Source organism: Haliotis cracherodii, unplaced genomic scaffold, assembly GCF_022045235.1.
Source record: "Haliotis cracherodii isolate W230 unplaced genomic scaffold, xgHalCrac1.p SCAF_10, whole genome shotgun sequence".
Lineage (NCBI taxonomy): Eukaryota > Metazoa > Mollusca > Gastropoda > Lepetellida > Haliotidae > Haliotis > Haliotis cracherodii.
Window position 1 is genome coordinate 35,720,975 of NW_027266265.1, and position 12,657 is coordinate 35,733,631.

General features: G+C 40.2%; 1 protein-coding gene across 1 annotated transcript; it reads right to left on the bottom strand.

Annotated features, from left to right (window-relative positions):
* Positions 1–4,768: 4,768 nt before the first annotated feature.
* Positions 4,769–10,493, bottom strand: LOC139449925 (superoxide dismutase [Cu-Zn]-like). The gene is made up of 5 exons (XM_071231541.1): positions 10,355–10,493; positions 7,792–7,871; positions 7,022–7,206; positions 5,118–5,232; positions 4,769–5,027 (listed from the first exon to the last, which is right to left on the bottom strand). The coding sequence occupies exons 1-5, from the start codon at positions 10,491–10,493 to the stop codon at positions 4,896–4,898; spliced, it is 651 nt and encodes a 216-aa protein (XP_071087642.1). The 3' UTR covers positions 4,769–4,895.
* Between the last annotated feature and the right edge of the window lie 2,164 nt (positions 10,494–12,657).

Consider the following 12,657-nt stretch of genomic DNA (forward strand, 5'->3'; position numbering starts at 1 on the left):
TATATCGTTCCATATTTTCGATGCAAAATGTGCGATCTCACTGTATAGGCCTATGCTATGTGTACAATAAACTTGATTGCCTCAAACTGTATAACTCCGTGTTTGAACATCTATAATTAAGAAGATGTAAATGTTGGTAGACAGATCAAAGCAATACATGTACAGGACAAGGACGTATACCATAGAGAACCCATGAGTACCCAGGGTATGAATTTGTTACACCATGCATTGTTTTCGTGATAAAGCATCTGAAATAGATAGAATTATTATTAAACGGCCCGCAGTGGATCACTGTATTGTGATAATGCCTCACTTTATCCTATGACGTCATAGCCAACTGGTGACATGTGGGTCAGAGATGTCAAACAAAGATAAGGTGATTCAGGTGAAGAAACAATTGACAGATTCAGATGCAGAGTAATCGAACGTTCTACAACAGTCCTTATCTTGTAATATTTAACCACTTGATAACGGTGTACGAATCTACATCGAAACGTTGCTATATATCCACTAGAAAAATCATAAAGCGGAGTCGATTGTACATTTCCGACAATATGACTATGTGTTTATGAATCACTATGAAACACATGCAAAGGCAAGTCAATTGTTCACCTGGACAAAACTATAGGAACATTAGGAACAACTGATGATAGTGAATTGTATCGGATACCATATTGGTCACTAATGCATCAAATTTGGAAATATCGTCTACATGTCTGTCTAAATTGAGGCCTTAAATGGTGTAACCTTGATCAAACAACAACTGAGCAAAAGTCGTATGACGCTCTTTGAAATATTGGTAGAAAGAACATGCTCGATTGTATCTCAAAAGGCTGGAGCTGCTGGAATATTGCTCGGCATGAAGGGAAAATTGACCATTGGAGTTGTACTGTCTTTCCCGAACGTGATTTAGGTTCTAGCAGTCATCAGTTTACCGATCCAACACAAAGGCAAAGTCTTATAAAATATTGGACAAAATTGAGACACTATATTCAAAAGTTTATTACATCTGCGCACGCCAGTGTGAATGGATTCGGTAAAAGGCTACAACAAAACAAAGGAATTACTCCTTATGCAATAAAGAAAACACACATGTACGTGAGTACGTTTATCACCGAGTGGTAGACTATAACTTTATAATAATCCGAAACATCTCAGCATAGCATGAATACTGAAAGAAGCGTCAGAGCAATCATTACGCTTATCCCTATACGGGAAAGATCTAAACAACTGAGTGCGCATCAACTTTACACGTGGTTTCTGATGCTACATTACACTAGAAATTTCACATATCTAATAAACACAAAATTTAACATCAGTTTCATCCATAACATATCTAAAAAAATTCAAACTAGTGAAATACATAATGGAGTCCAAACAAAGATCGTATCCGCATATTTTGTAAATCAGCTGAGTGTTCAACAGCTTCGTCACAATCACAATATACATTTGAAATGGTACACATTTAAATTTGAAATGCACAGTTAAATTTGAAATATTATTTCTCATCCGTTCTCCGACCGGCAGCCATTGTGAAACGAGAAGGGGGCAATTCTCATTACCCCTATTCCAAACCCAAAAGTTCACGTTGTATCTTTCGATGATAAGTTCAAATCTTGACATTCTTCGTCTCCAAATTCAAATTTTATTTGAAGCATTTATATACTCTTCAAAAATAGAAACGCAAAGCCAGATTTGTGTTGGGTAGGAAAATACATTTATACGAGGAACCGTACAAGGTATTGAGCCAAAATGTTGTGGAGAGAACGCTTGGGGATTGTAGTCATGTCAGTTATCGGTACATAGGAAAAGTCTAAGGTGAAGGTCAGCTACCATCAATAACGCCTATGTCTCCTGTTGGAATCGATAGCGTCCTGTCCATGGAAGAGACCAGTATGCGAATCACATCCTGTGGAATGGTAGCCCACTCGGCCTACAACGCAAAAGCCAACTGCTGCAACGTCTGGGGCTGTGTTTGACGTCGGCGTAGCCGTCTATCCAATTCATCCCATAGGTGCTCTATCGGGTTCAAATCTGGAATATAGGGAGCCAGGGGAGAACATCAACGTTGTTTTTGTGTGATCGGTGCTGTATGCGGTCGAGCGTTGTCCTGGTGGAATATATCGTTGCCGTTAACTGCAATTAGGAGGACGTGTGGTAGGACGTGTGGTCGATGTATCGTTGAGCCGTAGGATTGCCCTGGATGTCGTCCAAACCTGTCCTGCCATTGTGAGAGATAGCCGCCCACATCATACCCCCACCAAACCTGTCCGCTTCCTGTATGCAGTTTCCGGTGAACGTTCAGCCCGACGTCTGTAAACCCGTGCTCTACCATCCCCTCGACGGAGGAAAAATCGTTGCTGAACCAGACATCTCTCCATCGCATTTGAGGCCATACCCTGTGTTGACGACACCAATGCAGTCGTTGTTGACGATATTGTCGACTCAATATGACGCGTCTAACAGGACATCTTCTTCGTAGACCTGCTCCCTAAACGGTTTCGTACGGTCTGGTAGGAGATTCTGCGCAGTCCGGGAATTTGGTATGCGGTTGAGGTGGCTGCGATCGTCCTTTCATGTAGGTGACACAGTCGTATGTAGCGATCTTGGGCGGGGGTGGTTACTCTTGGTCGTCTCGACCTTGGCCGATCACATGTTGACTCATGCTGTTGAAACCTACCCCACAGCCTTGTGGTGGTGCTGGACGCTACATTGAAAACCCTGGTTACAGCTGATCAGGATTCCCATGGCTTCACGCGGCCTATGACGTTGTTTCTTTAATTTGCACTTCTGTTAATGTTGGCATGTTGTTGAACTGTCAATGTTCGATCGACGCAGATGCCAGACAATCAAAACCTTCACTTTAATACCGTTCATAGTGCTGCTGCACGTGCAGTGCGTGCAGCTCCCTGACCCTTCTGTTTAAACACTGGGTGCGTTTTTCCGAATCGAAGTGTTTCCCGACTAATGGTTTGCATGTCCTTCTTGTGATCATTTTGATCTGGGACACTGTAACACATTAAAACTCTTCATTTTGCACCTCTTGGTCCGCTACTTTTGCTTTTATGGCCACAAATATCCGTTTTGTGTTTCTTTTTTGAAGAGTATACAATCAAGGAAGGACTATCTTTATATTCACAGAAAGTATTTGAAGCAAGTGGAATTGATACCATGTGGATTCTCAAAAAATCAAAGGATTTATGAAATGTGAAATGCCGGACTTCCTCATTGATAAAATCTCCTTAAAATGTGGGGGTAAGACATTTAGGCAAGAAGGTATCCCCGTGGGCACCAATTGTGCTCCCCTTCTTGCGTATCTGTGTCTTTATGCAGATTAATAGGAATTTCTTTTCGGATTGGCAAAGTTAAGACACGGTAATTGAGCCAAGCAATTTAAGCTACATGTATATTGATGATCTGATATCGTTCAATAACAATCAAACAGCCAATCCCTTCCACCGATTTACCCACCCAAACCAGAAATAAAGGAGACCAGTGAGACCGCCTCATGTGTTTCATATTTAGATCTATGCATAAAGATTCAGAGTGACAAAACATTCTCCACAAGGCTGTATGAAAAGAGGTAGGACTTCTACCCCTGTGCCGTTACAAGTAACAGTGATATTTTATTCAGTGGTTCTCAATCATGCGCTTCGCTTAGGACCGGAATGCTAGTCTTAGAACGTTCCTCGGTCGCAACAGCGATATTGGTAATGTGGCAGAAACGACCGAATCAGTCCCGACAACGTCCCGAGTCTCCCGAAAGCGATCCGAGAGAGATCAGATAGTGACCGGACAGTGTACCGACAAAGGCGGTTTGCATTCGGCAAGATCTGGACGCAGTCTGGAATCAATCGACAGGAAACTGCAATAAACAGTTTCTCCAAATCATGTCCGTTCATCACGACAGCGTCCCGATCCACAGAACACCGTCCAGACAACACAGGACATTGTTATCCCCGGCCCCAACGAAGTTGGCGGGGGATATAGAAATGGGTTCCGTCCGTCCGTCTGTGCGTCTGTGTGTGTGCGTCCGATATATATCATTGATTATTCGTTGATCTTGTGTGGCCATTTACATATTACATAATTTAGTTCTGTGCGAACCGATTTCTAGGTTAACCTTTCTACGTTTCAATTTGGAAATCACCTCGTAACACTCGGCCTTCAACGTTTGTATAACGGTCTCTCTGAATAACCCTATCATTTTATAAAAATGATGCACGCAAATGTTACCGAGTAGTATTAGTTCTATTGACTTCATGTCAACAAGGGGCGGTCGGGTAGCCTAGTGGTTAAAGCGTTCGCTCGTCACGCCGAAGACCAGGGTTCGATTCCCGGATATTGTTGACATGAGTGAGTGAGTGAGTGTGGATTTACGCCGCTTTTAGCAATATTCCAGCAATATCACGGCGGGGGTCACCAGAAATGGGCTTCACACATTGTACCCATGTCGGGAATCGAACCCGGGTCTTCGGCGTGACGAGCGGACACTTTAACCACTAGGCTACCCGACCGCCCCGTATCACGTGTAATGATCTGGGTGTGTCGCATCGCGTACCAGCTGTGAACAGACAATATATCAACTTATGTAGCTCATCTGAACTCGTGACAAGTTCCCAATGATAACGTACACTGAGTTCAAACAAACAAACTAAATCGATTTATTTTCTATATAAATCGAACAGTATACAATGTTGGTATTCTTTGTCCAACGTGGGACAAAGAAAAGAAAATACTACAATTTTATTACAAAATTCATCCTCAGTGAAAATTCATAAAAATATCAGGTTTTTGATAACATTGAACGAAGATAGCGATATAAAACTCGTTTTATAATTCAGTATTCATTATTTGTGATATATCGACAGTTTCTTTATCCCCGAATACATCAGTTACTGTTGGTCTGCCGCGTACCACTCCTCTCCATGGCCGATGATACAACAGGCCAGCCTGGCTCCAGCATTTCCGTTTTCCTTGCTGGACGGCTTCCCGCCTCTCCCAAGGTCATCCGTTCCAGCGTGAATCTGCCACACCAAGGAAAGCCAAAATAACATGTGTTCGTTGAGTTTTCTTGTAAAACAGTTGGCGATCGGAATGGAAACTGTTGAACTCACCACGATTGCTCTTCCTAATATGGAGTAACGGCCGAAAATGCTTGCAACCCGGTCACGGTGATAGTGTTTGACGAGACCATCATGAGCTGGAATGTTCCCAAAGTCACCCACGTGTCTGCAAGCATAACAGAGCAATACAGTTTCAAATAAGCCTTATGGTTATATCAATTATAGCTTTGTCAAGTGTTTAATGCCAGGTTATTTCCTTATCATTCGTGGAGGCGCAGGACACCTAATGATTTATGGGTCCTCAATCCGTTGATGCATCCCTTAGAACATTCAGGATCCGTTTGTTTTCGGATTGAATTCCAGATTCTTCTCGATCACGACCATTGAGGTTTAATATGCTCGTATATGTCCACAACGTGAATAGACACTTACAACCCGGGTCATGTTGATTTAATAATTTCTTGTGTAATGTTTGATAACTGTTTAATGCTGCGTTACATCCTACTCAATCAATGATTTAATATGGAAACATACACCGAGCATGTCTGCTACCAAAGGAATACCTTTCAAGTTGGTTGTTTACGCAATATTCCAGCTATTTCATGGGGTTCTAGATCTGTGAAAAATCGGGTCTGGACCATTTAAGTGAGGTGCAGTGAGGTATATGGGATGGAACGTCCCGTTGAAGATACTTTTACTTTGCGATGTACATGTACGTGTGTGGGTGGCTGTTAATTCTAATTTAATAATGCTCATCCCCCTGGTTGCCATGCTGCAGTTTAACATGGATGCCCTACCTCAGACCCAGTAGACTGAATCCGAGCCGATCTGTCCTTGTATTGTTCCCTTAACACCGAGCGCCAAGCATGGTAACATGTACCACCTTTAACGTCGTTTTGTATGACATAGACAGGGGAACTCACAGCTCATGCCCTCTTCAGGCAGACGCTGACCGCTGTAATAATCGCATTTAATGCAAATGGTATGTGCATCGGTACCTGATTGGTTCCTGTATTTATTAGATAGCTTACCTTTGGCGATTAAGATGGTTTTATAGTACTAAGAGATATTGTCTCATACTTGTGGGTATTGAATTAGGGTTTAAGTGAGTTTTAATCGGCTCTAAACAGTATTTCAGTTATATGCGTATCAAACTGTATCTGCTAATATGGGATGGAAGCCCGAAGTAATGTAGTTCACAACTTTTGTGGTCTCAAAGGGCGATGGCATGGTGCTGAGGAATTAATGAAGATGATGAGGCATCAACGCGGTGGTAAATCGCTCTCTGTACATGTGATCCAAACATCGTAAGAGAATATATGATATATTCTCATTGTTAAAAGTGACGGCTACGGTACTCTTTAAAACAATGAACGTTAAATTTGTCCTCATTATTTCTTCAATATTCTGCAGCGTACCTAACGTTTCTTGCAAGAAGCGGAGGCAAATATTGTCATCCTCTTATTATTGTGTCGAAATGTCTAAGGGACCATCCATTTGATATTCTGGGGAATTCTTGGATTTTATCAAAAGACATTAATTGTCCCCGAAAAATCTTGAAAATCATACTTTTGCTTCAGAATGAGGTAATTGTCATAAAAAATTTCAGTTTGTTGCAAGGTGTTTTCTGAAAATATATTTAGGCTTATGGATATAATATCTGCTTTTGCAACTATAGCTGAAAAAAATAGTCTTCATACGACATAACAGTTATCCAGTTGACGTAGTCTACAATTATCAGCGTCAAAGACTAGCCGCTTCAGGAAGCGGCCATCGACGACCAGGGCCTAGTTCAACAAAGCCAACGTTAAATCGTGGGAGTCACGCTTAGATTATTTTGTTGAAAGGGGCCTAGTCACTCGTGTCCGCCGTGCCTCCAGTATCCTCGAAAACTTCAATAACAAACGCTTACTTGAAAAACATGTCAAACATAAAAGTGATGTTAAAGTTAAAACCTTATTTCATCAAAGGGAGCCCCGTGGGTCATGTTGAGAGGATTGTAATGGCCTCCTGTGCTGGTGCATCCGTCAGACAGGTCACCGTATTGATGCACGTGGTAACCATGCTTTGTCAAGGGTTCAGAGAGTGGGAAACCCTTCAGAGAGACCGAGACCAATAGGTAACTATAGGCACCGCAGTACTGTAAAAACAAACATTGAAGAAAAAAAGCGACAAAATCTTTTCCATAATCATATAACTATATATTTTTTTATTGTAGACATGTGGAGGACATTTCCAAAATGGATGCTTCAGTGACAATATACGACGGCCCATGCAATTCCCTTTTTGCCTGTGATCTTATTCAGGTAAACTGCTATTGCATGTGTTTTCGAAAAATGCCATCGGTGGGGCAGGATACGATTTGCTAGTGATTCATTAATTTACATGCTCCTGATATCGGAATCGTACCATGGCCTCTTTTAGCAGCTGCATGTGTTTCTTCTGATTATGGAAAGGGTTTTGTTGTATTAGTTTACCCTGGCATGCCTGTCTCAAATACACATAATAAATGTATTTTCACCAATTTTACAAGTCATCAGAACATACTGCGATGAAACAGGGTGACGGAAATACATATACAAAGGGGTTTTCTCCTTTGACAGACATACATAACGACATCAACATGTCACCTGTCACATACATAAAATGAAAAACTAGGCTACTGTTCTTGAATATTTCTCGTTTGACTAGTTTTAAAGGAAATGTGGGCACAGGAGTCACTTACATCAGTTTGAGCGAAGCGTACGGCTCCAGTTAACTTGTAAGGAGCTCTTGGGTCTGGCTGAACAGTACAAGTGGCAAAATCTGGAAACGAAACAGAGCTCCGTGACGAGTTACATAAACTACATGTAGCATCTACTGGATAATATATAATACATGCGTGTTTATGTAAAAACTTAATGTAAGGTTTATGCGTGTTTATGTACGGCATATGTGACTTTATATATTACATATGTGTGCTAAAAAGCTTTTTGAGCCATTGTGATGAACTGGAAAAAGTCATATTTATTTATGAAAATATATGCGTGTGAATGAAAGTATATGCGTATCAGTACAAGTGTGTGCCTTTGTAAAAATATGTGAGTTTAAGTAAGAATGTGCGTTTTTATAAAATATAATTGCATTATATGAGTTTGTGTTAGTATATACGTGTTAATGCACGTTTATGCGTTTCAGTGCAGATATGTGAATTTAGGTTAGAATATGTGAATTTGAGTAAACATTTTCGGGTTTATCAGATATAATTATATCATATACGTTTATGTACATGTAACTACATGCGTTTCAATGCAGGTATGTGAGTTTATGTTATAATGTGAGAATGTAAGTATGAACACACGTGTTTAAAACGTATTATTGTATTATGTACGTTTATATATTTATCATTATTATTATTATTATTTTTATTATTATTATTAAGTATTCGCTTTGCAGCGTAAGTATATGAATTTATGTAAGTATATATGAGTTTATGGAAGAATATGCGTGTATATACGTAAATTGATAATATTATGTGAGCATAACAATCTTTACGTACAAAGTAATGTGAGTTTATGTGAGCATAACAATCTTTATGTACAAAGTAATGTGAGTTTATGTGAGCATAACAATCTTAATGTACAAAATAATGTGAGTTTATGTGAGCATAACAATCTTTATGTGCGAAGTAATGTGAGTTTATGTGAGCATAACAATCTTTATGTACAAAGTAATGTGAGTTTATGTGAGCATAACAATCTTAATGTACAAAATAATATGAGTTTATGTGAGCATAACAATCTTTATGTGCGAAGTAATGTGAGTTTATGTGAACATAACAACATTTATGTACAAAGTAAAGTGAGTTTATGTGAAAATAACAACCTTTATGTACAAAGTAATTTGAGTTCATGTGAACATAAGAATCTTTATTTACAAAGTAATGTGAGTTTATGTGAAAATAACAATCTTTATGTATAAAGTAATGTGAGTTTACGTGAACATAACAACCTTTATGTGCAAAGTAATGTGAGTTTATGCCTTTCACAGTAAGTACGTGTAGGTGGTTTGAGTAAGAATATCCGTGTTTGTACGTATCATAAGTTTTTGTAAGTTTATACGTGTTTATGTAAGTAAGTGACATATCTGTATCGACATGTGTACGCGTTGTTACATAACTAACATAACTTTAAAAATATGCTTTAAATTTCACCAAAACGTCCTTGACATACATTCAGTATATAGCAGACACCTCCGAGCCTACAGCAGACTGTGTATATTCATAAACCGTCTGTCATAACAATTGATGCATAATGCAGACGATGTATGAAAGTAGAAGGACATACGAAAAACTGGTTCGTCGAGTTAATAAATATTTAATATTAGATTTGTCTCTTATACTTAAGATTTCAGTTTGTCTGCACTTGACAGAGTAATCTGCAAATAGCATGTTCTGCAAGAGGCATTAAAGGGAAACAATAATCCAGTTTGAAAGTATTGAAATATGAGTCGGATTCTTCTTCGCGGAATCATAAACTTGCTTATTATGGTTAACTTTATAATTTCGACTGGTTTGACTTGTGTTTGGCGTCTATCGGACGATTGTAGAATGAGAAGCCGTATATCATAACAAAAAGTCAAACTTTGTTGTTGATTAATGCATACACGACTCGAAAGGGTGAAGCTATCGGTCAGCAGGGGGCACGGGTGGCCCAGTCGTCTAAGGCTCCACGATTCACTGTGAACAGTTGCGTCCCTTGGGCACGCCAGAAACCTATGATCGTGGGTTCGAATCCCGGTTTGCCCCGATTATGTTTCTAGGTTTGTCAGCACCATACCCGTGCTCGTGGGTTTCACCTTAGTGGTAAACGTCTGAGACCTGCATCACTTCGGGCTTTCCTCCCACATTAAGCTGACACCCCGTGATATAACTGGATTACTGTTAAAAGTGGTGTTAAACCCAACTCACTCACTCACTCACTATCGGTCAGCATCATATTATGCACAGGGGAAACTACACAGTATCGCTTCAGAGAACTCAGGTAAACGAACAGGTGATAACAAAATTGGTCAATAAAAATGTGAAATTTGAGATAAATTATCACTGGACATTATGATTCACCATTTAAATTGTATTGTTCTGCTAGGCATAACCTTAGGTTCGATGGGTGATAAGTCGTGGGTGCCCTATGGTGTGAATCGTTGAGCCTGTGTCTCAGGCTCAATTATTTACAGGCCGCCCTAAAACAGTTTGAATATTGAGACTGAGACGTTAACCAACTGTCACTCAGCCACATGTATGTTCTTACCTTTGTGAGGAACGCAGTTGCTCTTCGGTTTGCTAGAAAACTTCGAAATCCAAGGGTTCGTGTTTAAAACTGACCCGTGGGCGTACAGCACGCATTGGGATACAACCGCCAGCACAGCCGGGAGGTACGTCGGCGACATCTTGACTTATGGATGCAGATCGACTTGGGGAGTTTATATTAAGGAGGGTCACAATATGGGATATACAGTGACAGTAGTGTCATTGTGACAGCTAGCGTGGTTATATATAACATGTCATAAAAGTATATGAGAAATAATGACAGAGAGCGAGAGAAAGAGAGAGAGAGAGAGAGAGAGAGTGTGTGTGTGTGTGTGTGTGTGAGAGAGAGAGAGAGTGTGTGTATGTGTGTGAGAGAGAGAGTGTGTGTGTGTGAGAGAGAGAGAGCGATAGAAAGAGAGAGAGAGAGTGTGTGTGTGTGTGTGAGAGAGAGAGAGAGGGAGTGTGTGTGTGAGAGAGAGAGAGAGTGTGTGTGTGTGTGAGAGAGAAAGAGAGAGAGAGAGAGAGAGCGAGAGAGAGAGAGAGAGAGTGTGTGTGTGTGTGAGAGAGAGAGAGAGCGAGAGCGAGAGAGAGCGAGCTAGAGCGAGAGAGAGAGAGAGAGAGAGAGAGAGAGAGAGAGAGAGAGAGAGAGAGAGAGAGAGACTGGTTTCTGTTGTGTTGTTTAAAGGGATGCTGGTCTGGAGACTCTTCCACTGAAACGATTTCAGCGGCGTTAAAAGGAACACCTTGAGGCATTGTTCGCCTCAACTTGTTTTTTTTAGATGAACAATTGACTTGCATTTGACGTTTAGGGGAGAATGCGATCACCTTTTCTCGGACACCTGGTATCATCACTGTTCAATAATGATTCATAAACACATGCTAACGATATAGGCATACATAATCGTACAACATGTACAGCCGCCGTCGCATGGCAGGAGTACTGCTGTGTGGCGTCAGGTAATAAATAGTTACTTTTTCATGGAAATATTGTGAATGACTTGTGCTTCCAGAAGGACAGTGGTCACCTGGTGTCATCACAGCCATTTTGGGGGCGGTCGGGTAGCCTAGTGGTCAAAGCGTTTGCTCGTCACGCTGAAGACATTGGTACAATGTGTGAAGCCCATTTCTGGTGTCCCCCGCCGTGATATTGCTGGAATATTGCAAAAAAGTTGCGTAAATCCATACTCACTCTTTCACTCACAGCTATTTTGCCCTTAATGAAAAATGGAATCCTTTTCGGCGGAAAATCAAGACTGGTTATTCTCTTACATTGACATTACATATATTAGTAGAAATTTCTCATGATTAAATATGTCTCGCTGTTTTCATATATCACTTTAATTCGCTTATCGTGAACAATATAAATAATGATAAATATATACAAAAAAGAAATATTATGATTTATTACACATTTATTTTGATTGTATTTAACTACTGTCATTCATAGTGTTTATATATACAGATTAAGGTAAATCCCCTCATAATATTGTTTTGGTAGGGATCATTCAAACACCATATAAATACACTCGATGATACATCTGGGTCGTATTAGTTCGAGCGGGCCAAGACGCAGCAAGGATCGTGAAACAGACAATACTGAGTATGCTGAGGAGAAAGTATTCACATTGTTCATATTGTTTGTCCAAATATGGGACTGAGAGAATAAGCTTAAACTTACCCATCTCAAAATCAGAAATTAAAAGTGTAAACAAGCAAAAAATCACCAAAAAATGGCATAACCTATATCTAAACTCAAATAGCCAAATCAAAAAAGTGCTCAGCAAACCACTAACTAAACCAAAAATTCTCCATCCATCAAAAAAAATCGACAGAGTAATCACTAAACTCCAAACAGGACACACCAACCTAAATAACCATCTAAAAAAAATTTAAAAAACACACTACAGGTAACTGCCAACACTGCAAACAACCAGAAACCCCAGAACACGCGCTCATCCACTGCACACACTACCTAACACATCGAACCGCATTACAAACCACCCTCAATCTAAACAAGGCTCTCACTCTAGAAGCAATACTAAACCCACAAAATAAACTAGAAAACTTCAAGGCCTTAGGCGTATTCTTAATCAAAACGGAACTAATAAAACGCATCTATAAACACAACAACCTACCAAATCAAAATCAAATAAACAAACAAACATCCACCATACCCAGCTCCCTTAGTTCTCCTACCCAACCCCATCGGCATCTATTCCAAATCTCAAAATTCCCAAATTCTATATAAGCAACCCCTAAACCCCCCCTCTTGGGTTGCACAGACCACTTTCGCCCCTTTCGGAA

What these genes read in the sequence shown, in the direction of transcription:
- LOC139449925 (XM_071231541.1), bottom strand. Translation starts at nt 10,493, where the DNA reads ATGTCGCCGACGTACCTCCCGGCTGTGCTGGCGGTTGTATCCCAATGC. An exon ending in CAACTGCGTTCCTCACAAAG is followed by an intron (nt 7,872 to 10,354) that starts GTAAGAACATAC and finishes TTTCGTTTCCAG; the next exon opens with ATTTTGCCACTTGTACTGTT. An exon ending in TATTAGGAAGAGCAATCGTG is followed by an intron (nt 5,028 to 5,117) that starts GTGAGTTCAACA and finishes TTGGTGTGGCAG; the next exon opens with ATTCACGCTGGAACGGATGA.